Consider the following 26,072-nt stretch of genomic DNA (forward strand, 5'->3'; position numbering starts at 1 on the left):
AATTAGTAGCCACTATTGAAATACAACCACTATTGAAATGATTATATCAATAGTGGTTGAGAGTGTATTTCAATAACAAACATAGGTGATAACCACTATTAAAATACGACCACTATTGAAATAATTATTTCAGTAGTGGGTGAGATTCATTTCAATAACAAACATAGGTTGCAACCACTATTGAAATAATGTTCACTTTTGAAATTAAGATTTCAATATGGATTAAATTACAGTTTTAGTTTTGAAGTAATAATTATCAGCAACTAACAAAATAATTATTTAAATCACTTTTGAAATTATTATTTCAATAACTATCTAAATCTTCATTTAAGGACAGATGATACAAACAATAATTTCTAGAATATAAAGAAATTGTAAACCTTCTTTGATGTTTAAAATTCTGCCTCACTAAAACCATCCTTTAATATTAATTTATACACTTTAATTACTAATCTATATATTTTTCACTCCAAATCCAATTTTTGTGAAATTTTGGATAAAAAATTAAAAATGACACTGTGAAACTTTTCTTTCAATACTGGTCGTATTTAAATAGTGGTTGAAACCTATGGTAATCATAGTGAAATGCACTCTTCCCAACTATTAAATAATTATTTCAATAGTGCTCGTATTTTCGTAGTGATTGAAACCTTTGGTTATTATATTGAAATGCACTCGCACCCATCAATGAAATAAATATTTCAATAGTGGTCTTATTTCAATAGTAATTACTTTCTATTACGTTTGTTATTGAAATGCACTCTCAACCACTATTGATATAATTATTTCAAAAGTGGTAGTATTTCAATAGTGGTTATTACCTTTGTTTGTTATTGAAATGCACCCTTACACACTATTGAAATAATTATTTCAATAGTGGTCGTATTTCAATGGTGGTTACCTACTATGTTTGCTATTGAAATGCACTCTCAACCACTATTGATATAATTATTTCAATAGTGGTCGTTATTTCAAAAGTGGTTGCAACATACTGCATAGTAAAAATGATTACACATGTAAAAAAAAATAATGGAAATTACTCCGACAGTATTTTGTGTTGGTGAAAAAAATTTCAATTTTAGGCTTTGTCTGCATGCTACATCTACCTTTGCAGTTTTAAGCAATTTCTCAGTTGCAGTTATTAGTGTAGAATATATGAAAGAATATTTAAATATCAGTAACAATTTAACCTCTGTTGGAAGTTTCTGGTCAAATCCCTAAAATTGGGTCTCCCTAAAACTTCCATTATTATACAGACCTTAGAGGGCCACATTAGAGTTTCCATCAGTGTTTTCTTGACATCTGTGAGTCCCCCCACGTCCTCCCACCCTAACTCCCCCGCCTGGTGCAGCGGCACATTCCTGATGGATGCTGGCGTGAACCCTGACAAGGCCTCTGTGAAGTCTGACTGGGTGAGGACCATCTCTGGCTGAGGTTTGTCTGCTGACTGGTTAGGATCCCTCTCTGATGTAATAAAAATCAAACTCCATCATGATCAGCTTACTGTTACTTTGTATTTAGTCTTCAACAAATCTCAAAATCTATTAGATTTATAGAATATAAATACCAGTATATAAAATTTGAACTTTGAATTTCATTTTTATTTCTGTTAAAAACTGCCATAATTAAAGACACTGAGAAGATATTATTCCTCTTTGGAGAACAGTTAATCTTTCAATTAAATTCTATTACAAAGGTAAACTACATCAGTATTTCTCTTTTTATGATATAGTTTCACTTATGAATAAATCAAATTACAATATGTAATTTATTTCTCTCAATTTCATTTATCTGTAAATGGCCTATTTTTCATTAACAATATGTATAGCTATAAATTATTTTAAGATTTGTATGATTTTAAGAATTAATTCTCATCTTACTTTGCTATGCAGTGATATACTTTTATTCTGATTTTTTTTACTGCAGAGTCTGAGTTCTTCTAGCATTTCTCATAATTAAAGACAACTCTTGCTACTTATATCTCCACATGCAAGTAAAAGCTCCCCTTCAAGTGCAGACAACTCTCTCAATCTCTCATGTTAACAAAATCATCACTGATGTGAATTTCCAAGAAAAGATAAGTAAAAAGAACAACAATAAAAGACATTAGATATTCTCATGAATCAACAGAGCAAATACAGCTTAGTTTAACCTCTATAATATTCAAAACCTAGACAAATATTCTGAACAAAATGCAATTATTACTACACAGTCAGAGAGAGAATGACTCTGACATGTGGTATAAATTAAGGCGGTATCTCCCATATAGTTTGAGGTCTGTTACTGTCGACTTCTTCAACTCACAAAAAATGTCCACAAAACATTGGCACAAGTCGACAGTGTGCCTTGACCTCTTTTTATAAATACATGTACCCTGTGGGTGATTTTGCTACCTATACATGTATTCTGTAAATTCAGCATGTAAACAAGTATTTTTTTTATATCAAAATCATGCAATGTTGTCTAGCTGAAATGGAAATAGAGTAAATCTGGTGAACATTTTATATCAATGGAAAACAGAATTTTTTTCTATAACATCCCTCCAAAACCCAACTTAATTAAACAAAAAAATATCAAAATATCTTTTTTACAAGTATTATAAAATTTTATTTGGCTAATTCAAGTCAAGTTTTTGTTGTGTCTAAAGGGAAAGGTTGGGGGGAGGGGTATGTCATATATTTACAGGCATTAAAAGTCAAAACAATTTCAAAACACAAACAGATACACATATAATAAAATGGTCATTTTATGACCATTTCAAATGAAATTCAACTTTAAACATTTACTGAATAAATCTGATACCTGTATAGTTACTAAATATCAACAAAAAAAATTGTGAACACAAAGAATTAAGAGATCTACTAAGTATGTGTATCCACAAATTCAACATCCATATAGAAATTCCTATACAGCTGTATACAGTAAAACTCGTTTAGTACGAACACGGATATACATGTAGCGAATTCACGGATATAGCGAAGTTTTTCTGGGTTCCCGGCAAAATTCTTAACAAATTTTTGTAAAATTTTACGGTTATAACGAACTCTGATATAATGAATTTACGGATATAGCGAACTGATTTTGAGACCCGTTGAGGTTAAACATAATGAAATTTACATCTTTTATAACGAACTTTCCAAGATTATCAAAAAATTGATAAATTGAACTGACTTTATTTCCTTTTAGCATTAGTATATGAAATTCAATTCATAATAAAACCTCAATTATAGAAGATATGTTTTGTAATATTTGCTTCCCTAACATATTTGGTAGTAATACCTGAAGGAAAACATGCATATTGCGAATTCGCTATCATGGTTATACGAATTCGTTATACGGATATAACGAATTACGGATATAGCGAACTAAATTCATAGGTCCCCAGGACTTCGCTATAACCAAGTTTTACTGTAGTATTCCTGAAACTGATCTTCTATTGTGCTTTGCTCCATCCCCCCTCCATCCCGCCCCCTTTCCATGATTTGAATTAAATTAAATGTGCTCTACTTGATGATATGTTGGCTCTGCTGTTTTTGAGACAAAGATTTTCCCTGTAGCTAAATATGTATCCCTATGTAAAACTGTATGACTGAATGACTTTATTCTATTTTTCAAGAGGAGATTAATTTTTTTTTCCCTTACAGCCCATATGAAACTCTGATACCCCTTTTGTGATCCCATCCTTTCCTTGTAGGACCACGATTTAAACATTAAACTTGAAATGATCTAGACTACCTGAGAAGACTTGCATGTCAATATGTCTATAATCATAGGCATGCTTTTTTCTGCATATTCTCATTTAAATTAAAATTCTGACCTCATTGTGAACCCTATCTACTAGGGCTGGGATGATACAACTTTTTTTCTATATTGATATGTATCATGATATTTGAGCTATGATATAAAATGTTACTATCAATCACAATATAATATATCATATGATTAATTGGTTATAGAATAACTTTTGGTATTGATATTTCACAAATAAGAACAATTTATTCAAAGAAGTTGTATATTTGTTGTTAAACAAAATTATTTTCACAAATGGTGTCATTAAGTACGTACTTCATATTTATATTTATCATTCTAGTATTTTATTTTATATATTAAACCCAACATATATTTACAATGAAAATGAGTCATATGTCAAACAAGAAATCTGCTGTTGTGGGAGAAAGAATTGAAGAAAAATTGCAATTTCAGTTAAACAATTCAAATACAGGTCAAATTTTCATTTCTAGTGAATTTTGGTGACTATCAATATTAGGGTTCTCATGAAATGGGTAAGAAATATTTGACATTTTGTGTACATTCAATACACATCATATACATGTATGAGATTTTTCACTATTTCTTAATTGCCTCCCCTTAAAAGATTGTTTGGCTTACTCTCCATTTGAATAACTTGAATTTCTTTCACCCAGTCACGTTCTGACTCAATTTTGGTAGGAATTTTTGACAAGCTGTAATTTCAAGAAGTCGCAAATAAGAAAAGTTTACAGAGAGCATATGTTAATGTAGATTCCTATAAATACATTGTATATTCTCGTAATCAATTATAGCATTATTTCACGAGAACTCAGAAGCACCATTCAGATACTCCTTTTATTTTTATAGTTTTAAAATCAATCTAAAATCTCTTGATTAACCTTTTATTTGAAAATTATATTCTTGCAATTTGACCTCTAAAAGTCATTTCATGAAATTATATAAGTACTTGTGTACATTAAGGAATCTACAGTAATACAGATAGACAGACCGATCAGACAGCTCCCTTTAACTTAGTTGAGTTAATGAAAAACGTAAACATAATATTAATGCATTCAGGGACAAATATCAATTCAAGTACAGTCTAATCTTGTTATCTCAAACCCAGGAACAAGTCTGATCAGGAACAACTTGGAGATATCAGAAGATTCAAAATGTATAGAAAAAATATTTATTATAATAAAGTATTTGTTGTTATGTCTTCCAAATCACTTTGACCTATCCATGATATTTTAAATATCAGTGTTTGAGATATCAAAGTTCAACTTTACTTATCAAAGGGTATATTTTGTCTGTATTTTCCTACCTTGCTTTATTGTATGTGCGTGGATAGCTCGACTGACAAGATTTTCCAGGTCTTGAGCTACATAACCCTCTGTTCTTCCCAGGATAACATTAAGATCCAGCTCCTCTAATGTCTGCTGGGAAACCATGTGTCTGTTCCTGATGATTGCTCTAAAGATCTCTTGTCTTTTTTTCTGGAATAAAAAAAAAATAATATTACAGCTAATAAGGATATCGTTGATATATATATATATATATATATATATATATATATTGTTTTCCTTAGTTAACCTGATGTATTACTGTAGATCACTATATTTTCGCGACACATTATTTTCGCGAGATAGTCATTGACTCTTGATAAGCGAGACAAAATTTTCACAAATTGTGGTTATTACTCTATATAATCTTAAGGAATGCTATTATATGAGAGAATTAAATTTTCGCGAGCACACAGTCTCACGTAATTACGCTAAAATAAAGTTCTCGAGAATAAAAAGTGATTTACAGTAGTAAATCTTAATCAAAGGTAAAATTACAAAAAATAGAGTGTAATCTTTAAATTTCCTTTTTTTTTTTTGCATTTTCATACATGTATACACTAATTGTTTATGTATTGCATGTAAATATGCATGAACAAAAAGAATATCTCTCCTGAATAAACCTGATTTTTCATGGGTGGAATTCTTTTTCACAATTTATTATGGTAAAGATTAATTCTCCATAAAATCAAAGCAGTTGAGAAATTAACCCATTGCTGATGGATGGAATTCTTTTTCACAATTTACTAAGGTAAAGATTAATTCTCCTTAAAATCAATTCAGATGAGAAATTAACCCACTTCTTTCTGAATACATATGGACTAAACATTTAGAACCAAATAAGCATATCAGTATAAAGTGAATAAACAGAACATGGGTTAACATTTCTTCTTCAGTTTAATTTCTTTTATTACTTTTAATAATTCATGTTATATTTTGCTGCATAGTAAACTATTCCTCAGTGATCAGTTACAGTATTATATAACCTCTACCTTGTCCGGTGGATTGATTCGTATCAGTTCCTGTAGGAAGTGAGTCCCTCTGGACGTCATCAGTAGGGGATGAATGGAGTTCCGTGACTGACTGGTCGCTATGACAGCGAGAAGACCTCCATTGGTAATTTCTTTCCTCAGTATGTCTCTTATCACTAAAATGATCCAATAGTAATTTAAAAATCCATTCTTCATATTCATGTATTTGCTGATCTGTACAACAAAACTTACACATTCTCTTTCAGAACCTTCTCTACACTGTGCACTAGCAGTTCTGATTCTGTTGTATTTTTCTGCAGTTAGAGTGATCTGCCCTTATAGATCTAGATTCAAATAAACTGAAATCTACAGAGTCTTTCTCATTTTGTAATATATTCAAGCATTCTTAACATTTTAAAAAAACCAAAATAAACTAACTGAACACTTCATTTGAATATATTTTATCCACTGAAGTAATTAAGGACATATGCAAGGTACCTAACCCACTGATATTTTTTCAAGATATTCTTAATCTAAACTTATACCATTACATGTTCTTAGACAAAAAATCAGCATGTGTTACAAGGGCTTTTGAAAAGATATCAAATTATGAAAATTTTTGCATTATTCAAAGAAAAATGTACCAAAATTACAAAACATTAAGTCCAGATTTTTTTTCATCAAAATTTGTTTTAGAAGAGGTGTACAAATTCATATATAGACATTAAAAGCACTGCACACAGGTCCTTCATTTTAGTGGAACTCTTCAACTCCAGGGAAGAACCCAATAAACTTCAAACTATGTTGCATATGACCTTAAATAGCAACAATTTCTGTTCATTAATACTTTGTTGTCTTTGGATATTTTTCCTGGGTATAAATGCCACATACAATTTATTGAAAATTAAAAAGATAAGCTCAAAATCTACACTTATATACGATATAGTTTTCTCAACGTTCCAAAATAAATGCACTGGTGTATAGAGGGTCCTTAAGGGCAAAAACTTTCATTCAAGAATGTACATGCAGTCAAGAGAACCCGGGGATTTAATGTTTTGTTGTGGTTGGTCATGAGATCAAATACTGTGACTAAAAGGCTTCTCAGTAGATTTGACTGTGTACCAACCAAGTATTTTTTATGGATAAATATGTTTGCTTACATGAAATACAACCGGTTTACTTGAAAAAAAAAACGTGTCATACATGCATGCATATATGGCAGGATCTTTATTTACGGTATAAAGAAATTTTTACTCTTTCAAAAGGCATTTGTAGTACAAAACAACAAAAATTTTTTTAGTTAACACAGTTTATGCTGATACTAATGCAAATCCAAACTACAGTTGTATTCCTAAGTGAGTGGTATTACTATTTTGGCTACTTATGACATACCTTCACCAATTCTAGCTCCGTAAATTGCCTCGCCACCAAGTTCTGCCTCGGGGCCAGAAGGGGCAGGCACCACATGATCTAAATCATCCAGCAGAATTATAGACGGTTGTCTCCACACTGCTTCATCAAATACCTCCTCTAAGTACTTCAAAATACTGTCTGGACGTTTACCTGAAAGTCAAAACATTTATCTTTTAATCTTTTCTACAAGGATGCTACAAATAGAATTATATTTTGCATTCAATGAAATACTTGTAAACATCATGAAATACTATAGGTTCTTGGCAAGGTACTTTTTACTCTGTACCAAATGTCTTATGCAACAAAAATGAGCAGTTTTTTTTTCCTGTGATGAAGGATGTGCTTAAATATAAAAACATAAGTGAAATGAAATCCGTGCTATATTTGTACATATATATAAATAGATATTTCTAAAATCTGATTGATATTGAAAATACAGTACACCTACCCCTGAGTGGTTTACACTCAACATAAAAGATATGAGCCAAGTTTTCTTTTTCTGCCATTTTTCTGCATAAAGCTTTGGCAAGTGAACTTTTCCCACTTCCTCTACTGCCAGTGATGAGAAGCATCCCATTGCTCAGCCCTGGAGTGGTCATGTTAAACATACCATCAGCCAGGGGCTTCATGCCTAGGCAAATTTCCAAGTGTGACAATGCTTTGGGTATGTACTCTTCCACACCTCTAAAGAAAAAGAGAAACAATTAATTCTTAATTTCTTAAGCTATGCTCTAAATAAAACAATATGCATGCAGTGTTACAAATTAAAACATTATTTTCATGCAGACATAAGTAATCAGAGATTACATAATGTTGTCTTTAACCTGGCCACTCATCATTTAATTAAGTTTTTATTTTATTATCTGTACACTTTCACAATAATTCGAAGCAATTACTTGAATATGTTTATGTATATCCCAAGTTTTACTTGCTTGATATTGATTTCAGATGAATTTTTGAGAGCCTTACCCTAAATCAGAGAGCTGTGTCCTAGGCAGCATGGGGTCAATGGTGTCTAAATTAGTGTATTGCAGCATGGGTAGTACAGGCCACTGTGGGGGAGCATGGGAGTCCGGTATGACCACATTTAATGGAGCATCATTCATATTGCCCTGGTACACTAAGCTGTATGGGGGGATATCTGGATCTTGTTGGTGGACTGTCCCTGGGAAAACTAATTGGAATTCCATGTTTTTGTCTGCGGGAGAAAAAATAGAAAATGATATAAAATTAGTTCATTTATTGTGGTTGAACAACTTCAGATTTATAAATTTAAGTTACTTTCAGGCAATTTTCAAGAAAGAACTGATGTTCTTTTATCATGACATCAAATTGCATGCAAATAAATTGTTTCAAACTTTACTGTTGAAGTATATGTACCTTTAAAAAGTGGAAAATCTACTATAATTCCACTGAAGACCACCAGTGGAAGATTTACTGATGTGGCTACAGTTATCCACCTCCTAAATGCCATCTCCACCATCTGACTGGTGAAATTAGGGGGCTAAAAGAAAAACACTTCAATTTTAAGCCTTTTACTATTAGTCCATAAATTCCGACTCTTATGTTAACTGTAAGAACTAGCTCTTTTTTCTGTTTTTTTTTTTTTATCAATGTTAAAACTGAGCAACAGTTTTCTTTAATCATTTGCAGAAATCAAAAGAATTCTGTGATACTAAAAGATGTAAATATTCAAGTACTGGTAGGAGGGGTACATGTACAGGCATATATATTGTTTTATTTCTTTATACTAGCTACTAAATTATTCATATGGACTACTAACTAGACTTCCCACTGGATAAACTTCATATGAAGTGGGCATGACAGGAAGCGTAGATATCGTCTGCAGCCAAACACAGCTGGTAGCGTCCAGCTTCATCAATCTCCGGAGAGTATCAGGAACAAGCACATGGTGGCAGAGTATTGGATGATCTCGTGTCACTTCATTCAGCATCTGTTCACAGTGTACATTTGTATTGGTTTTCTTTTTGTCCAGCACAACTACTCTCACAATGCACTGTGTCAAGTGGTCTTTCTCTTTAGATGGCGGATCTTTTTCATTCTCACCCTTGGTAGATCGGACTGATTTCTGTTTTCCTTTGTTCTTTTCTTCATTCAATTCTTTTTCCATTTCTGCCATTTGAACTTTAGGTGAGAAAAGCTTTGAAAGTCTGGCTAAAAACATTCCAGGAACATGTAAACTCATGTTACCAGTTTGTTCAATGATATCCTCTGTATTTACAAAAACAACAGCTGGCTGCTGCAAGAATGGGCACTCTTTGAGGTCCTCTGAACTTGTTGTTGGACTTACCGGTTCTTCTTTTTTCCCCTTTTTCCCCATATTTCTTATTCTTTGTGGCTGAACCCGAAATGCTAAATTTAGTCCTTCCTGAATAATGTCCATCTTCTTATAATCAATTGACTTTTTACGAAAGTTTGGAATCCCACGGAATGGCTCCTGGATCCTATTGGAAGTGTTCTGCACACCCAGTAACCATGGCACCCATTCCTTCCAGTTCCATTTGGATGGAATTTCCATTCGTGAAGAATACCCATCACTAACAGAGCTATTAGAGTCAAAACTTTTCTCACCAGAAAACTTCAGTTTATCCTCCCCTCTAGCTGGGGAAGGACTATGTTTCCTTACTTTAGAGTCACTGAACGCACCCCCTCGGACTTTAGGAGAAACAACAACCTCGGTGTCAGTGACTAGTAATACACACTCCTCTGCTGGATTTGTAACAGCTACAATTAATCATAAGTTTATCAAGCATTCAACACATTTTCAAATAAACACTTCACACTTTAATAGAGATACATGTATTTACAGTGTGCATCTTTTGTACATTTCAAATGTTCATTGGTTTTCTTCTCATATACAGTCTTATTAAAATCAGATCCATAGATCCACTCATACATGTATATATTGCTACAAAAACTGATTTTCAGGAAGACACACTCTCTACCCATTCAAGAATTAATGACACCACTCCACACTTACACTCAGAATCACATTAAAAACTCATAATCTCTATCTCTGTGGGACACTCACAGAGAAAGGACTTAGAGCTATTCAAGGATTCAAGATAGTGTATCAAGGGTAAAATACAAATAGATGGGTTGTCACTTCGACATATATCCATAATATTTGAGATAACAGTGTTCAAGATACTGAAGATTAGCATTATTTACAATTCCATCAAATGTACTGTATATACCTACTGATTTTCAGGTAGACACAGACATTTCTCTCCACCCACACAGGTAAGACCAGACCGGACCATACAACCCTCACCTGGTCAAGCAGGTGAGATTCCACATAACTGGCATGCTTTTCCTAGCACAAAACAAAGTCACTTTAAGCATGAATCGACCATGAATTGAAAATATTTGCAACATTGTAAAATTCATTACAGCATGTACACAAAATGTTTACTTAAGTGCAAACTCAGAAAATACTTAAATAATTTCCCTCTAATAGTATGATAAGAAACTGAACATAAAATAGTAATAAAGAAAAAAAAACATCTGATTATTTGAATCTTTTATCATAGCTTTTTTTCAGATTACCTACCAAAATTTCCCAGTCATCACAGGACAGTGGTTCAATAGACACCTGACTGCATATAGGAACATTTCTTTTTACTCTCACAATGACCTGTAGAAAACACCAGTACAGTACTGAAGCCAGATAAAACATGCCTCTAGTCCAAATTAATATACAGTCCCTTTTTATGACAACCTGATAAACTCAAATGCAACATTTCGTATAATTAGAATTTTAAGCATCTGTTGGTCACAAATTTAATAATTTGACTTCAATACTCCTGAAAAATTAGTACATAATTTTAGTGAGAAGTAGTTTATTGATTTTATGATATATAGAAATATATAATGTTAACCTCCACTGTAAAAGGAATTTTTAGGGATATTCAATATTATATCAATCTCAATACTATTTCTAGAAAATTGAAATAATAAATAATTGAATTTCATATACATATCAAGTTATTTCAATATGTTGACATTCAACCTTTGCCTCAGTATTTTTCTCTTTCTACATCATTTCAATTCAACATATTGTTTTTTATTTACAATTTACATTCTATATTATTTTAAGGAGCTATTTGTAACAAAAGAGGATGAAATGAAAAAAAAAAATTACACCATTTTTTCTTTTAAACAATTTATATCTTATCAAAATATTCTTAAAACTTTACGAAAAATCCTTTGTTCATGAAACAAAATAAAGTTCCTTTACGAGCAGCGGAGCCCAGGAGGAGTGGGGCATTATGATTATGCTCACTGTACACCTTGGCTAGTGAATAAAAGCAGATGCATTAAAACTATATTATATTCTAAGTTGTTGTTTGTTATAATATAATGAAAATACAGTTTCACATGCAACTTTGTTTCTAATAAATCATTTTTTTTAAAAAAGAGACATACTAGTATCTGTTAACATTTGAGTATCTAAAAATTGTAACCTGTTGTGTATCTTTCAGTTTTAGTTTCTCTGCAAATAATCCATTAATTCCTAAATAATTATTTGAAGTGACATCTTTAACTGATGCATATACTGTAATGCCATCATCTGTCTGAACTTCAAACACCAGTAACTGAAAGAAAGAAAAAATATAGTCTAGGTCATGTTTACATCTCCATAGAGATAATTTATGAGTAAGTACAAGTGTGCATTTCGTTTTGATAAAGATGATCTGAAAATTATGCAAAGTCAATAAAGATTGAGCATCTATGGATGTTACTAGGGATCATTATTTCTTGTATCAGTGTTGCGGTGCTTTTCCTTTGAAGACCACAGTGTTTTTATTTTTGATACATCATGGTTAAATGTGATCTAACAACCATGCTCATCAAGATAGAGCACACTAGGGTGATGATGAAACAATTCTGATAAATGACCCATGACCTTACACCGAATAATTAGGAAAAAAGTAAATACAAAGTCATGTAAACATAATGAAGGAATACCTTCTGTATTTAAACATAAAAAAATTAATTTTGCACATCAATTTCTAAATCCAATTGAAAATGGAATTCATACAGCCCACTTTTAAATGAATGTTTTTGACTCTCATAAACTTGGAGCGTAACAAAGCACAAACAATGAACTACAGGAAGTGAGGTGAATATTCCGAGCCGTCTTGTTTTATTAATTCCAACACAAATCAACAAATCCAGTAATTTGGAGAATCACTATACATCTTGGTCAAAAGTGTCCATTTTCCCGTGCGGTATTCCTAGAACGTTTAAATTGCCCAATTGGTATTTTTACGAATGTTTTAAAGATTAAGTGACATAAAGAATTTTCCTTCATAATTTCAGTTCTAAAGTTTAAGAAATACAGTGCCCTCTACTTTTCGAATCACATGTACCTTTTTCATTGGTCAAATGAAATATGTCTGATGAAATTTTGATAGATCATGGCTAACTCATAGCTGCAGAAATGTATCTCTCCAAGAAATATATTGATAGACCAGAGAGCTACAGTGCCACCAATTGAAAAATCTGTATATTTATTGCGCACAAAAAGTTGCGCTTGTGTGTGGATTAATTCTTCCAAATTCTTACCTCAATTGCAAAAAAATTAGATTTCAAAAAATTCTGTACTCTTCTATCAAGTATTTTCATAGTTGACATCTACAGGAAGCGTGTTGGGGCGAATTATCTTACAAACCAAAATGGCTGTTTAAACAGACGAAATTTTCGATGATCTCGATTTCAGGGCCAGTAGGGCTATAAACAACAACTATAAGGTATGTTTTGTTGTGGAAACAGTGAAAGATTATGCTAGAAATACACGGTTAGTAATATTTTGAGATCATAGTTTTAAAAACATGGAGAAATAAATCGATAAACAGCGCACGTTTTTCTGAGTAATAAATATACAGTTTTTTTTCAATGGGTGGCACTGTAGCTCTTCGGTCTGTCGAATTAATTTTTTGGAGAGCTACAGATCTGCAGCTAGGCTAACTCAGTGTGCGAATACAGTTGAACTACGTGCTATTAATGTAAAAGTGAAAGATCATGGGTACTAGTAACTCAGTTACTGGGAACAATGATACAAAACATATAGGCCTAGATTACCTTTTAACTCGTGCATCTTCAATATCAGACCCGGGGACAAGCCCCCTCGTCTGATATCTGAAGATACACTCGTTAAAAAATACTCTATATATTACTTATGGTTTATATAAACGGTCAACATTCTTGAAAATGAAAAGTGAGACCCTAGAGTTCCTGCTTCATTTACTCCATTTATGACAGAGATGAAGATTAGAAATGAAATACCTCTGACTTATTCGCAATTTTTTTGATAATTGGAGATGGTAATGATATAAAACAATTCTTGTCATTGCTGAAATGTACTGGAACAACGTCAAAACTCATTTTCGTTCTGCTTTCTGCCTTCTTTTTGTCAACATCCTGTCAAGGTTAAATGAGAATACCGAGCCCGATTATAATTATTCAACATGGCGGGCGTTGACGATGACGATCATGATGTGTTGGATGACGAGCAGTTAGATGTTTTGCTTAATTTCCCCCTTAATATACAAGAAGTAATTGATCAGGTTCTCCATAGCGATGATCCCCTGGACCGTGCCGACTTCAATCCTATAGACCACATCAACACACTGTTCCCAACAGAGCAGTCATTAGTCAACATTGATGATGTGGTTGGTAAAATGCAACTGAAAATACGAAAACTTGATGATGAAATAAGAACAGTAGTACGAGGACAGACAAATGCAGGTGAGGATGGAAGACAGGCTTTGGAAGAGGCCCAAAAGGCAATACAAGAACTTTTCTCACAGATCAAAGAAATCAAAGAAAAGGCAGACAAATCAGAGGAAATGGTGAAAGAAATAACACGGGACATTAAACAACTTGATCATGCTAAAAAGAATTTGACGAGCTCTATTACAACTCTGAATCACCTCCACATGTTGGTAGGAGGTGTGGATTCACTTTCGATGTTGGCCAAGAAAAGACAATATGGAGATGTTGCAAATTTACTTCAGGGAGTTCAAAATGTATTGGAACATTTTCAGAAATACATGGAAATTCCACAGATTAAACAATTAGCCGACAGAGTCAAATCAATTCAGTCAGATCTTGGATCACAAATTCTTGCTGATTTTGAAGAAGCTTTTCAGGGAGCTGGTGCAAAGTATGGTCCTTCAAATCAAAAACAGTTAAGAGAGGCCTGCTTTGTTGTTGATGTTTTGGATTCCAAAGTGAAGAAAGATCTACTAGCTTGGTTTGTCAAAGTTCAGTTGTCAGAATATCTGGTCCTGTTTGGTGAAAAAGAAGAAGTAGCGTGGCTGGATAAGATAGACAGAAGATATGCTTGGATAAAAAGAACCTTAGTGGACTTTGAGGAGAAGTTTGGACCATTATTTCCGGAGGCTTGGGAAGTTTCAGAGAGGATATGTATTGATTTTTGTAATATTACAAGGTCAGAACTGTCCAAAATAATGGGGAGAAGACTGCATGAAATTGATGTCAAATTGTTGCTTTTTGCTATACAAAGAACCACCAATTTTGAGGCATTGATCACAAGAAGATTCACTGGTGTAACTCTGAATGAATCACAGAATGTTCCTATTCCAAGTCCCCAGACACAGTCTACAAATCCATTCAAAGAGTCTACAAATCCATTTGAGACAGAATCCGATGGAGAAAGTGGTTCTTTAGAAGAAACAAAGGACACTGCTAAGCAAGCTGGCTCTCCATTTACCGGTATTATCTCTAAGTGCTTTGAACAACACCTGAATATTTACATTGATTCACAAGATAAGAACTTGGCAGAGCTGATAAACAGATTTTTGGAAGATTTGAGGCAGCATGGGACTCCTAGAATGGCATCAGATGAGGGTAGCAATGTACTTCCTAGTTGTGCAGACCTGTTTGTGTTCTACAAAAAATGCATGGTTCAATGCTCACAGCTTAGCACTGGACAGCCCATGATTGATCTCACAAGAACATTTCAAAAATATCTTAGAGAATATGCCAATAGAGTCCTTCTTAACAACCTACCCAAAGCTTCAAATCAGAGTGGAGGATTGACTTCAGCGTCAGGTCTGATACAAAGCATCCTGAAAGAAGGGGAGGTAACCAAGTTCACAGAAGAGGAGCAGTGTCGAATCTGTAGTATTCTATGTACAGCAGAGTACTGCATGGAAACAAGCCAACAGCTGGAGGAAAAACTGAAAGAAAAAGTGGACCCCTGCCTCTCAAGTCAGATAGATTTAAACTCCGAACAAGACACATTCCATAATGTTATATCCAATTGTATACAACTGCTAGTGCAAGATTTAGAGACAGCTTGTGAGCCAGCTCTAACTGCCATGAGCAAGATGTCTTGGTCATCTGTAGAGGCAGTGGGTGATCAGAGTGGTTATATAACGGCCATCACAGGCCATTTAAAACAAAACCTACCAGTCATCAGGGACAATCTAGCATCATCTCGAAAATTCTTCACACAGTTTTGTCTAAAGTTTGCCAATTCCTTCATTCCTAAGTTTATCAGCCATCTCTTTAAATGCAAGAACATAAACACAGTGGCTGCCGAGCAGCTGCTGTTAGACACACATTCCTTAAAAACAATTTTGCTGGATTTGCCTTCCCTTGGATCTAATGTGGTTAGAAAAGCTCCGACCAGTTTTACAAAAATCGTTATCAAAGGCATGACACGAGCAGAACATGTACTCAAGGTTGTGATGTCACCACACGCTGATCAACACAGATTTGTGGAGAGTTACTACAGAATGCTAAGTGATTCCGATCTGAACGAATTCCAGAAAGTCCTCGAAATGAAGGTTTGCAAATGTTTCTCAATTTACTTTTTTTAATCGTACTTTTTAAGGATAACTCTAGATATGGAAAAAAAAAGTATTAATCTGATTATAAAACTTACATTCAGACAGATTTTAAATGGGAAAAATGTTAATTTACACAATTTTATGATAATCTAGTAAATTTATACCGGTATATATCAGTTTCTTCTTGAAGACATATTTTTTCTATTTCATAGGGTTTGCGTAGGAGCGAACAAAGTAACCTTTTAGAAATTTATCGTGCAAAAATGCCTTTGACGGCAGCAACAGGAGGGACACATGGCGACTTAAATCCCGGGATCTCCTTACAAACCCAAACTTCTGAGCAGGAATCCAGCCGGATCAGAAAACTAGAGAGACTTATTAAAAAGAGACTTTGATACCGTACATGATATCCATTAATATATATAAATCTTTTTGTTATACAGTATAAAAAAGTGAATATGGTGATTTTTATTTTTTTATTTTCAAAATCAAATTATATCCTTAAACTTTGACCAAAAAAAGAAACACTGTTTTCATGACTTTAAGCATGATCTGTCAATCCCAAAGTGTATTGGTCATTTTATCCTGAAATTTACCCAAATGGCAATACTACTGGTATATATGTTAAATGTTCATTCTCAGTTGGTTTCATACATGTACTAGGTGTGTATATTGGAGTTCTGTCTGAAAAAAAAACAAAATAAAGGATACATGTATACTGTGTGTGAAGTTTTGGCTACCAGTAGATTGTGTAAGTTATTTGAAACACCCCCAACCTAACTTTTTTTAAATATACATGTAATCCCAATGTTTGTGAAAAAATACTTTCTAGTTAAAAACAGAGAGCAATGACCAACTAAATATATACTAGTTTTTAAAAAACAACATTTTTATGATGAAACATTCACAATTTTAATTCTATTAATCCAAGGGTCATACCACAAACATGGTTTAAATGCCACCATCTGCAGAAGATGGGTAGTCTATAGGTTAGCTTGTTTGTCTCAAAAGAGTTAGGTGATAGATTTCATTGAGATGGTGGTCATCTCAAAGGGTCCCATTTTTAGTAATGACAAGAATAGATATGGGTTACCCCATATCCAAAGATATTCGACTTTTAGATTTAATATGCTTATCAGTGTTTATAATGACGTTAATAAAAAAACTGTCATGTTTAGTTACGGAACTGGTGTAAATTTTGTGAGGTCACCCAGTCTCCTAACAAACGGTATGTGTACACATAGGCCTACATGAACCTGTGTCCGCAAGACCAACATTAGCTCGATCTAAACACGTGCGATGGAGCTGTTGAACGCATCCGGCGAGCTCGGAGAAACACGTTTTTTTTGCCGAGAAGTTACGATAGCAGACAAAACTTTTCTTTTCTTAATTAGATCATATGAATATGAATTCTGATTAATAAAAATTATACAATCCCTGTTGAAATATATATAGTTTGTTCTAACATTTGCATCTGCAACAACTTGTGTTTAAAAATGGCCGTGTTAGGAAAATCAAGACCAGATCGGAAAATTCTAAACTGAAAACCGTTTTTGTTTTGAAAATTACTGAAATATACTACTTAATGTATTTGTCGCAGAAATTACTTACATTATTCAAGTTCTATATAAAATGGTAGGACTATGCTGAACTTCAACACGAACCCGAATGTCCGACCCAGTTCTCGTTTTGCTACACATTGTTTACAAAGTGTACACACGTGAGCAGAATCCAGCCAGGGATTGAAAATTCCGTCATTTAATAATATACACACACAGAATGATTAATTTTTTCTTAAAAGGAAATTGTATGATAATTAACAGACTATAAACATGTACTTAATACAATTGTTGATATAGTATTATCAATTCATCGGTGAAAAAATATGAATCGAAGAATGACCTAAATATTCTCTATTATCAAACATGTAAAAAAAAAAAAAAAGGCTGAGGAGGGAGCGAGCGTAGGAATATTGATATTTTTTATTTGCATTTCGGGGGGAAAGTGATTTTCTAATAATATTTTGACGTTATTTTTGATTTCTTTAACGTATGAAATACACAACTTTACTCTTATCATGAACAATAATGTTGTATCTACTTAATCATGATGGAACTATTTTGGTCGGACCAATTTGTGTGAGCTGCCGCTGAAAACAGTAATATATCTTGCATTAATAGTATGAATTGATCGAATATATTAAAAATATAAGGTACATTGTAGCTGAAAAGGGTTTTGACCCTTGACCTAGAAACTTCGTTCAAGGTCACTGAACATCTATTGATAAGTGGCACTCTGTGAGTGAAGTATGAGTCGCATTGGACCAAGAGGTGAAAAGATATGCTCCGGACAAGGATTTCATATAATTCTGCTTTTACTTTAACCTTTGACCTAGAAATATATTCAAGGTCACTGCACACCCTTTACCCAAAAGGCACTCTAGCTGTGCATGAAGTATGAGCCAATTTGAGTCAAGAGACTGAACACTATAGGCCGACCCCAGAGAGAAGCCCTAACTGAGTAAACTTCTGAAGGTTTTTATGAGTGATCAGTCCGTTCATCCGAGATATCGTATCCGGAGCATATCTTCTCTCCCCTTGACCCAGGCGTGGATACAGGAATTTTTTTTTTTCCAGCGAGGGGGGGGGGGGGGTCCAAGCCAGTCAAAATAATTCCAACCCAGAAATTTCTTGACAAGCAACAAAAGAAAAAATAAAACTTCGGGGTGGGGGGGGGGGGGGGGGAGTAGTCGTTCACTTTCAAGCTACAGAGCTATGACTTTTCATACCAATTTCGCAAAGATCCATGTTTTCTAAGGGGGGGGATCCAAGGTCAATTTTAGTTGATTTAGTTTGGTACATTTAATAACTCTACAAATTACATGGAGGTGTGGACCTCACGACCCCCCATGTAGGTCCGCGCATGCCAACATCTCAATGATATCTAGTTGTATATGTTAATTTTTAGCTCACCTGAGCCGAAGGCTCAAGTGAGCTTTTCTGATCACATTTTGTCCGTCGTCCGTCCGTCTGTCTGTCTGTCTGTCTGTCTGTCCGTCTGTCTGTCCGTCTGTAAACTTTTCACATTTTCGACTTCTTCTCAAGAACCACTGGGCCAATTTTGACCAAACTTAGTACAAAGCATCCTTGGGTGAAGGGGAATTTAAATTATTAAAATGAAGGGACATATCCCCTCGCAAGGGGAGATAATCAAGAAAAGACAAAAATAGGGTGGGGTTTTTAAAAAATCTTCTTCTCAAGAACCACTGGGCCAGTAAAGCTGAAACTTATGTGACAGCATCCTGGGGTAGTGTAGATTCTAAATTGTTCAAATCATGACCCCCGGGGGAAGGGCAGGGCCACAATGGGGAATCAAATTTTTATATAGAATTATGTAGGAAAAATCTTTGAAAATCTTCTTCTCAAGAACCACTGGGCCAGAAAAGCTGAAACTTATGTGGAAGCATCCTGGTATAGTGTAGATTCTAAATTGTTCAAATTGTGACCCCCGGGGGAAAGGCGGGGCCACAATGGGGTATCAAAGTTTTACATAGAAATATATAGGAAAAATCTTTGAAAATCTTCTTCTCAAAAACCACTGGGCCAGAAAAGCTGAAACTTATGTGGAAGCATCCTGGTATAGTGTAGATTCTAAATTGTTCAAATTGTGACCCCCGGGGGAAAGGATGGGCCACAATGGGGTATCAAAGTTTTACATAGAAATATATAGGAAAAATCTTTGAAAATCTTCTTCTCAAGAACCACTGGGCCAGAAAAGCTGAAACTTATGTGGAAGCATCCTGGTATAGTGAATATTCTAAATTGTTCAAATCGTGACCCCTGGGGGAAGGGCGAGGCCACAATGGGGTATCAAAGTTTTACATAGAAATATATAGGAAAATCTTTGAAAATCTACTTCTCAGGAAACACTGGGCCAAAAAAGCTGAAACATATGTGCCCATGGAAGGATCATGGGGTAGTGTAGATTTCAAAATGTCTAAATTATGATCAGTGGGGTAGGGTGGGGATGCATTATGTATAACAAGCGGGAAATCTGGTAAAGAACAGAATGGTCAAAGCTTCTCAGGTGAGCGATGTGGCCCATGGGCCTCTTGTTTAATCAATATCTTTAAAATAAGAAATAGCAAATTATGCAATGTTAAACAAAGAAACAAATAAATACAAAAGAGAAATAATGTTTATACTCTAGTAAAAAAAAAATAAAGCTTTATATTTACAGTGTAACAGTGGTCTGTAATAAAGTCCACTTAGAATTATCCCGGATTATCACGAGATACTAGATCTAGATCGTAAACAATAAAGAACAACAACAATTATTCAGATATGATAGATGACTTTGATTTATTTAAGAAATAGTATTTGATTAATCAACAAATAACAAAACAATTCAAGTAAACAATGAAATGCAAGGGAAATGTAGTCAAGTATTTACCTTTATAGATAGAATCATTCAGCACTTCGGAATTGACCAAATAATATTACGGTAACAATATAAATATGTAGATAAATAAATAAATTGGAGACAAACTCCTAAAAACGTCTAAGTCTGGTAGTTAAAAACAACGAACTGATTAGGGACGCGGAACGGAAACGCCCGGATCCCAGACGGTGGCACCGGTTGTCAATGACAACCGCGCACCCCATCCAAGATCCAAGAGAGATAACTCTAATTAAAATATACGACTCCACTACATTCCCCCCACCTTAAGACCGGGTGTTGCTAAAACGCGGAACGGAAAACGGAACGGAAAACGGAACGGAACGGAAAACGGAAAATATTTCTCAAGCAAATAACAAAGATTCGATATAAATCAGATAACGCGCAATATTCTCGTTGTAAAAGTCACTTCTAATAAAGTTTATTGTAAACTATTATATATTTATGAGTCATACACACATACAAAATGGTACTGAAATTCGAACCCCCCCCCCCCCCACTTACACACAAAAACCATTGGCGTCGGAAGAAAATTTAAAGTGGGGGGGGGGGGGCTAAGTGCAAAAAAAATATACCTTCAAAAAAATCCTTGCAAGCAAAAAAATCCTATTTTCTAGGGGGGGGGGGGGGGGAGTTTGAACTTCAATACCATTTTTTTTTTCCAAATACAACCACTTTCCCCATTCTTAACCTATACTGCAGTGTGTCTGTGGAAAGTGTGTGTGGGGGGGGGGGGGGGCTAAACCTACGAAACAATGTTCAATGTCTATACTAAGTATATGTTTGGAAAAAAGAGGGGGCTAAGACCCCCCCCCCCTCCCCCCGGTTCCGAGGCCTATGCAAACACACACACACAATTGGATTTTCGTGTTTGGGCAAAGGACATTTCCTCCATTTTTGCTCGTCAAATTTGTTGTATGTTTGTAATTTTTTCTGACCCCCACCCCCTCTTTCAATTTGTTTCCAATGTCAATGTCTGTAACAGGCGCGGATCCAGAAATTTTTTCCAGGGGGGGTCCACCCCAGTCAAAAAAAAAAAAAAATCCAATCCCAGAAATTTCTTGACAAGCAAAAAAAAAAAAAAATGAATAAATAAAAAAATAAATAAAATAAACTCGCCAAAACGTCAAAAACTTATTTCGTGGGGGTGGGGGGTGGGGGGTGACTTCTATTGCCTCAAATCTTTCACTTTTCATACCCATTTCATACGTATTCGTGTTTACCAGGGAGGGTCAGCGTTTTCCAGGGGGGGTCCATAGTAACTTTTTTATTGTTTTAGTATACACATTTTTTAACCTGGTAAATTCCAAGGAGGGGGGGTCCTGACCCCCCCCCCCCCCCGACCCCCCGTCTAGATCCGCGCATGTGTAAAGACAAAAATAACTAGTTATGATATTCAGATTATGCACGCAGTGTCGAATTCGCAAATGATGAAAGAGGGAGTGGCAGTTTCGGGTCTGTGTAGGGACCCACAGCCACATTAAAAATTGATTTATTAAATCTTATGTTTATTTTGGAGTCAAAAAAGAGGGGGGGGGGGGGTTCAGACCTATCACAGCTTATAAGACTTTTCTGATGAGTGGGAATATTTACGGGGTCATTCATAAACCCCTCCCCCCCCCCCCGCACAACATACAAACATATGTACCTCAAACAAGAAAACAAACAAAATTTAAGTTTAAATTGAAAGATTCTGCATTATATCTTCCACATGAAAGATTTCCTACTTTGTCTATCCAGAAAACGACTCTATTTTGAATGAAATTTAACAACCAGTGAGTATGAGAGATGTTTATTCGAGCTTGCCGTTAAGATTTGCACTAAACGTGATCTTAATATTTCTTTTACATTTTATTTCTCTTTCCGTGGTTCAATAAGATATCAAATATTGCCCCCCCTCCCTAGTCATAACCTTTTTACTAAGGAAATGTTCATTCAAGTTCACATCCTCACTTTTTGTGAATGTAATTAATTTAGTAAGTTAGTGTAAAAAAATAGTACTGAAAGATGTTGAAGTTGAAACTTATCCCCCCGCCTGAATCAAACAATTGTTTTCTTTTTGTGTTTTATGCCCCTCCTGCATGAATCAAACAATTGTCTTCTTTTTGTGTTTTTGCTTGTCAAATACTTTTCAAGTTCGTTTACCCCCTCCCCCTTTTCAAATTCGATTCTAGGTGACTGCTATGCTAGCGATTTTCGTAAATAAGAGATGAGCATGACAAATTCAACTTTTATTTAATAGTGGGGGATTGAATGTGTACAAGATATATCGTTTATGATAAAATTTGTGCATTTTAAATGATTTAATCCAAAATAATATATTCCGTTTTCCGTTCCGTTCCGTTTTCCGTTCCGTTTTCCGTTCCGCGTTTTAGCAACACCCCCTTAAGACCTTATGTCGAAGACATAAGTCTCAAGATATAAAGTATGCATGACTATATCATCAATATATTAAAACAACAAATATGCAAATAAATACATCACTCAAGTCTCTCTCTCAAAAAAATGAAGAGTACATATGTAATTATACATATACATACTGCATATATACTCAGATACTCGCTCAAATAGTTAAAACAATCAACAATTTAAGTTAATCCACAACAACATTATATTACAAAACAACAGATATCTATGTAATAAATTATATCACATAAGGTTAAACTCTATAACAATATGCACATATGTCATATCTCTGTATCAACTATCAACACATTGTCACATAATAATACACATACTTGTATACTATTTATCTGTACATATATATTCAGGTATACATACAATAGAAAATAATACTAATCACAACATTGTCTTTAAATTTTAAGCACAAATTCAAATGACAAATAAATAATTTGTTCAAACTATAACTATAGTTCTCGACACAACCTCGTGCAAACTGTCCATGCACATATAGACACGGTACGACTGTCTAAATCGGAATCACCGGAAATAAAGTCACTGACACACTGGCGGAATTAAGGCGTGAATAACGTAAAATGTGGAACGAGAAAAGTCCGGCCAACATCAAGGTAAATACGAAATATAAATATGAAATGATAATGCAATGAGAATATATAATGGATTCTCCGATAGCTCACTGTACATGTATATATATATAATTTCAGGACAACACAGGAAGAAAAATATGAAGATGGACATGAAAATGGAATAATGAAAACATGAAGATGATGATGAATGACAAATGGTAAGATAAGTTGAGGTGACATACATATATAAAAACAAAAACCAACATTTATTCTTCAAAAATCCTGTAAGGCTCTAGAACAACTTTTTTACCAAGACGGTTAGACAAGCTAGTACTATTTCTCCTATAACAATTCAAACTGCCGTTCGCACTCTCAACCATCTCCAAACGCTCGTCTCTAGAAAAATATGCATTCTCACGCTCACTCTCACCCCTTTTCAAACTGTCGATCTCACTCCTCAGTCTCCTGTTCTCTCTCTCTAACTCTCGTCTCAACTCTCTCTCACGCATAAGCTCACTCCTCTCATTCAATCTTGCATTAGCTATTTCTTTTAATTTAATTAAACGATCAATTTCAACATCAATATTGAATACAAACTGTTCAAGATCTGTTTTCTCCACAGGGACGGAATGTAAGGAAAGGAATGCGTAATCCTCGGTCTGGCTCGCGATCGCGGCTGTAGTGTGTACAGGAGGAACGTCTGGCTGAGCAACTGGCGGACACGAAGGAATTCCAGATGACCCGAACTTGGAAGGCAAAGTGGGTGGCAAGGTCGCAGACGACACAACGGATGGTGTAACAACGTATGAAGGCAGCAATGGAGCAAAGATGGATGGCTGAACTGATGAAATGATAGCGGATGATGTGGCGGATGGCAGACAGGATGAACTGATGGTAGAGGAACTTGCGGAAAAAGCAGATGAGGTCGCAGGTGCCTGTGGCGGAGCAGATGCCAGGGTGCTGGTGGTCGGTGCAACTGGGAGACGAGAAACAAATTTCAGACTACCCGGATCAATGTAATTACTATTTGGTTTGAGTTCATGTCGACACAGCTGGAGATGATTTTCTAGAGGCACCTGGGACAAGTGATGAATACTGCGGAGGTGGAAACGCATATCTGTCTTTCTCTTGCAAGTAGATTTACATCCTGGGATGGAACAATGGAAAATAACATGATGGGGCTTGTGCTTCGTCTCCCAGTGCCTGGCATAACTCTTCCTGGTGGTAAAGGAGGTAAAGCCACAGGACACTACAGGACAATTCATTCCGGAATGGAACTCAAAGGGGCAGGATGAAGATTCCAGAAGTTCCGCAAGATCCTCATCGTGGACCAAAAGGTCAAGGACATCAGTGTCCATAATTGACATGACTATATAAAGTGGTGGTGATGAAAACGATGATAAGGATGGGATCAAACGATGATGATAATGATGATGATGATGAAAATGTTGTAAGGATGATCCAAATGAAACTGTAAATAAATAAACACATAGTTTGAGGAAATAGCAAACATGTTGCTTACCATTTTAAGTACATGTAAACACTAATAAAGTGTATTGTATATTTTCTTTAACAAAATTTTCTGTGAACAAAATGTATAACCCCAAAGGAAAAATCTATGAATTGCATACACTCGGACCTTTCTAAAATGTCACAATGACAACAGGTCATATATTTTACTCAATGTTGAGAATATATCTTGTCTCCTCTCATCAATCAGTTCCTATATGTAGGTAACTAACTAGTATGTATACAATAACTGTAACTAGTCAGTATACAATAACTGTAACTATTCAGTATGCAATAACTGTATAATTATGTAGGCATCAAGCTATTTAGTATACAATAACTGTAAAATAGCAAACCTATGTTCAAACAAATATTAATAGCAAATATTATGTATGTATAAGCACACAGATTGCAATAATCTGATCACTATGCTACACTGAAATATATCAGTCATGACTCAGGTACTATGACCTACTGTACTTCGAAACAATAACTTGAATTACTCCATGCATGAATACAATATCATGTACATGAGTATACCTGTAACTATTTATACATGTACCCTTGTTTACAAAAATGACCTCAAAGGGTGAGTGTATGAATTCATATATCTTAACTTTAAGTTACAATTTCTTCGAGTGATTAGTCTCAAAGACTTAATTTTCCATCTCTGTATTGTCACATAACAAATAATGAGGGTGAAGATGATAAATGAACATGCCATGAGAAAATGATATGTTAGTATAACAATAATCAACTGAAAATTTAATGCAATTCACATGCAAGTGCCTAGTT

At 34.5% G+C, this 26,072-nt stretch overlaps 2 protein-coding genes and 1 long non-coding RNA gene across 3 annotated transcripts in view; 2 read left to right on the forward strand and 1 right to left on the reverse strand.

Annotated features, from left to right (window-relative positions):
* LOC134233171 (peroxisomal ATPase PEX1-like) overlaps positions 1–13,919 on the reverse strand; it is a 29,345-nt gene extending 15,426 nt beyond the window's left edge. Inside the window, exons 1-12 of the mRNA XM_062715163.1 lie at positions 13,790–13,919; positions 11,965–12,096; positions 11,052–11,135; positions 10,700–10,814; positions 9,261–10,222; positions 8,858–8,981; positions 8,447–8,675; positions 7,926–8,161; positions 7,457–7,627; positions 6,086–6,240; positions 5,075–5,246; positions 1,259–1,464 (exon numbers count right to left, since the gene is read on the reverse strand). Coding sequence (XP_062571147.1) covers positions 1,259–1,464; positions 5,075–5,246; positions 6,086–6,240; positions 7,457–7,627; positions 7,926–8,161; positions 8,447–8,675; positions 8,858–8,981; positions 9,261–10,222; positions 10,700–10,814; positions 11,052–11,135; positions 11,965–12,096; positions 13,790–13,888 — 2,685 coding nt within the window. The 5' untranslated portion in view covers positions 13,889–13,919. The remainder of the gene's footprint in view (positions 1–1,258; positions 1,465–5,074; positions 5,247–6,085; positions 6,241–7,456; positions 7,628–7,925; positions 8,162–8,446; positions 8,676–8,857; positions 8,982–9,260; positions 10,223–10,699; positions 10,815–11,051; positions 11,136–11,964; positions 12,097–13,789) is intronic.
* Positions 13,920–13,935: 16 nt separating this feature from the next.
* On the forward strand, positions 13,936–16,788 carry LOC134233179 (vacuolar protein sorting-associated protein 53 homolog). Its single transcript, XM_062715172.1, has 2 exons — positions 13,936–16,320; positions 16,536–16,788. The coding sequence occupies exons 1-2, from the start codon at positions 13,972–13,974 to the stop codon at positions 16,716–16,718; spliced, it is 2,532 nt and encodes an 843-aa protein (XP_062571156.1). The 5' UTR covers positions 13,936–13,971; the 3' UTR covers positions 16,719–16,788.
* A 6,443-nt stretch (positions 16,789–23,231) lies between these two features.
* Positions 23,232–25,864, forward strand: LOC134233130 (uncharacterized). Its single transcript, XR_009984918.1, has 3 exons — positions 23,232–23,810; positions 23,907–23,986; positions 24,391–25,864. It is a non-coding gene; the product is annotated as an uncharacterized LOC134233130 (long non-coding RNA).
* The last annotated feature ends 208 nt before the right edge of the window (positions 25,865–26,072 follow it).

Source organism: Saccostrea cucullata, unplaced genomic scaffold (genome assembly GCF_032062105.1).
Source record: "Saccostrea cucullata isolate Sc308-1 unplaced genomic scaffold, CSIRO_AGI_Scuc_v1 ctg552, whole genome shotgun sequence".
Lineage (NCBI taxonomy): Eukaryota > Metazoa > Mollusca > Bivalvia > Ostreida > Ostreidae > Saccostrea > Saccostrea cuccullata.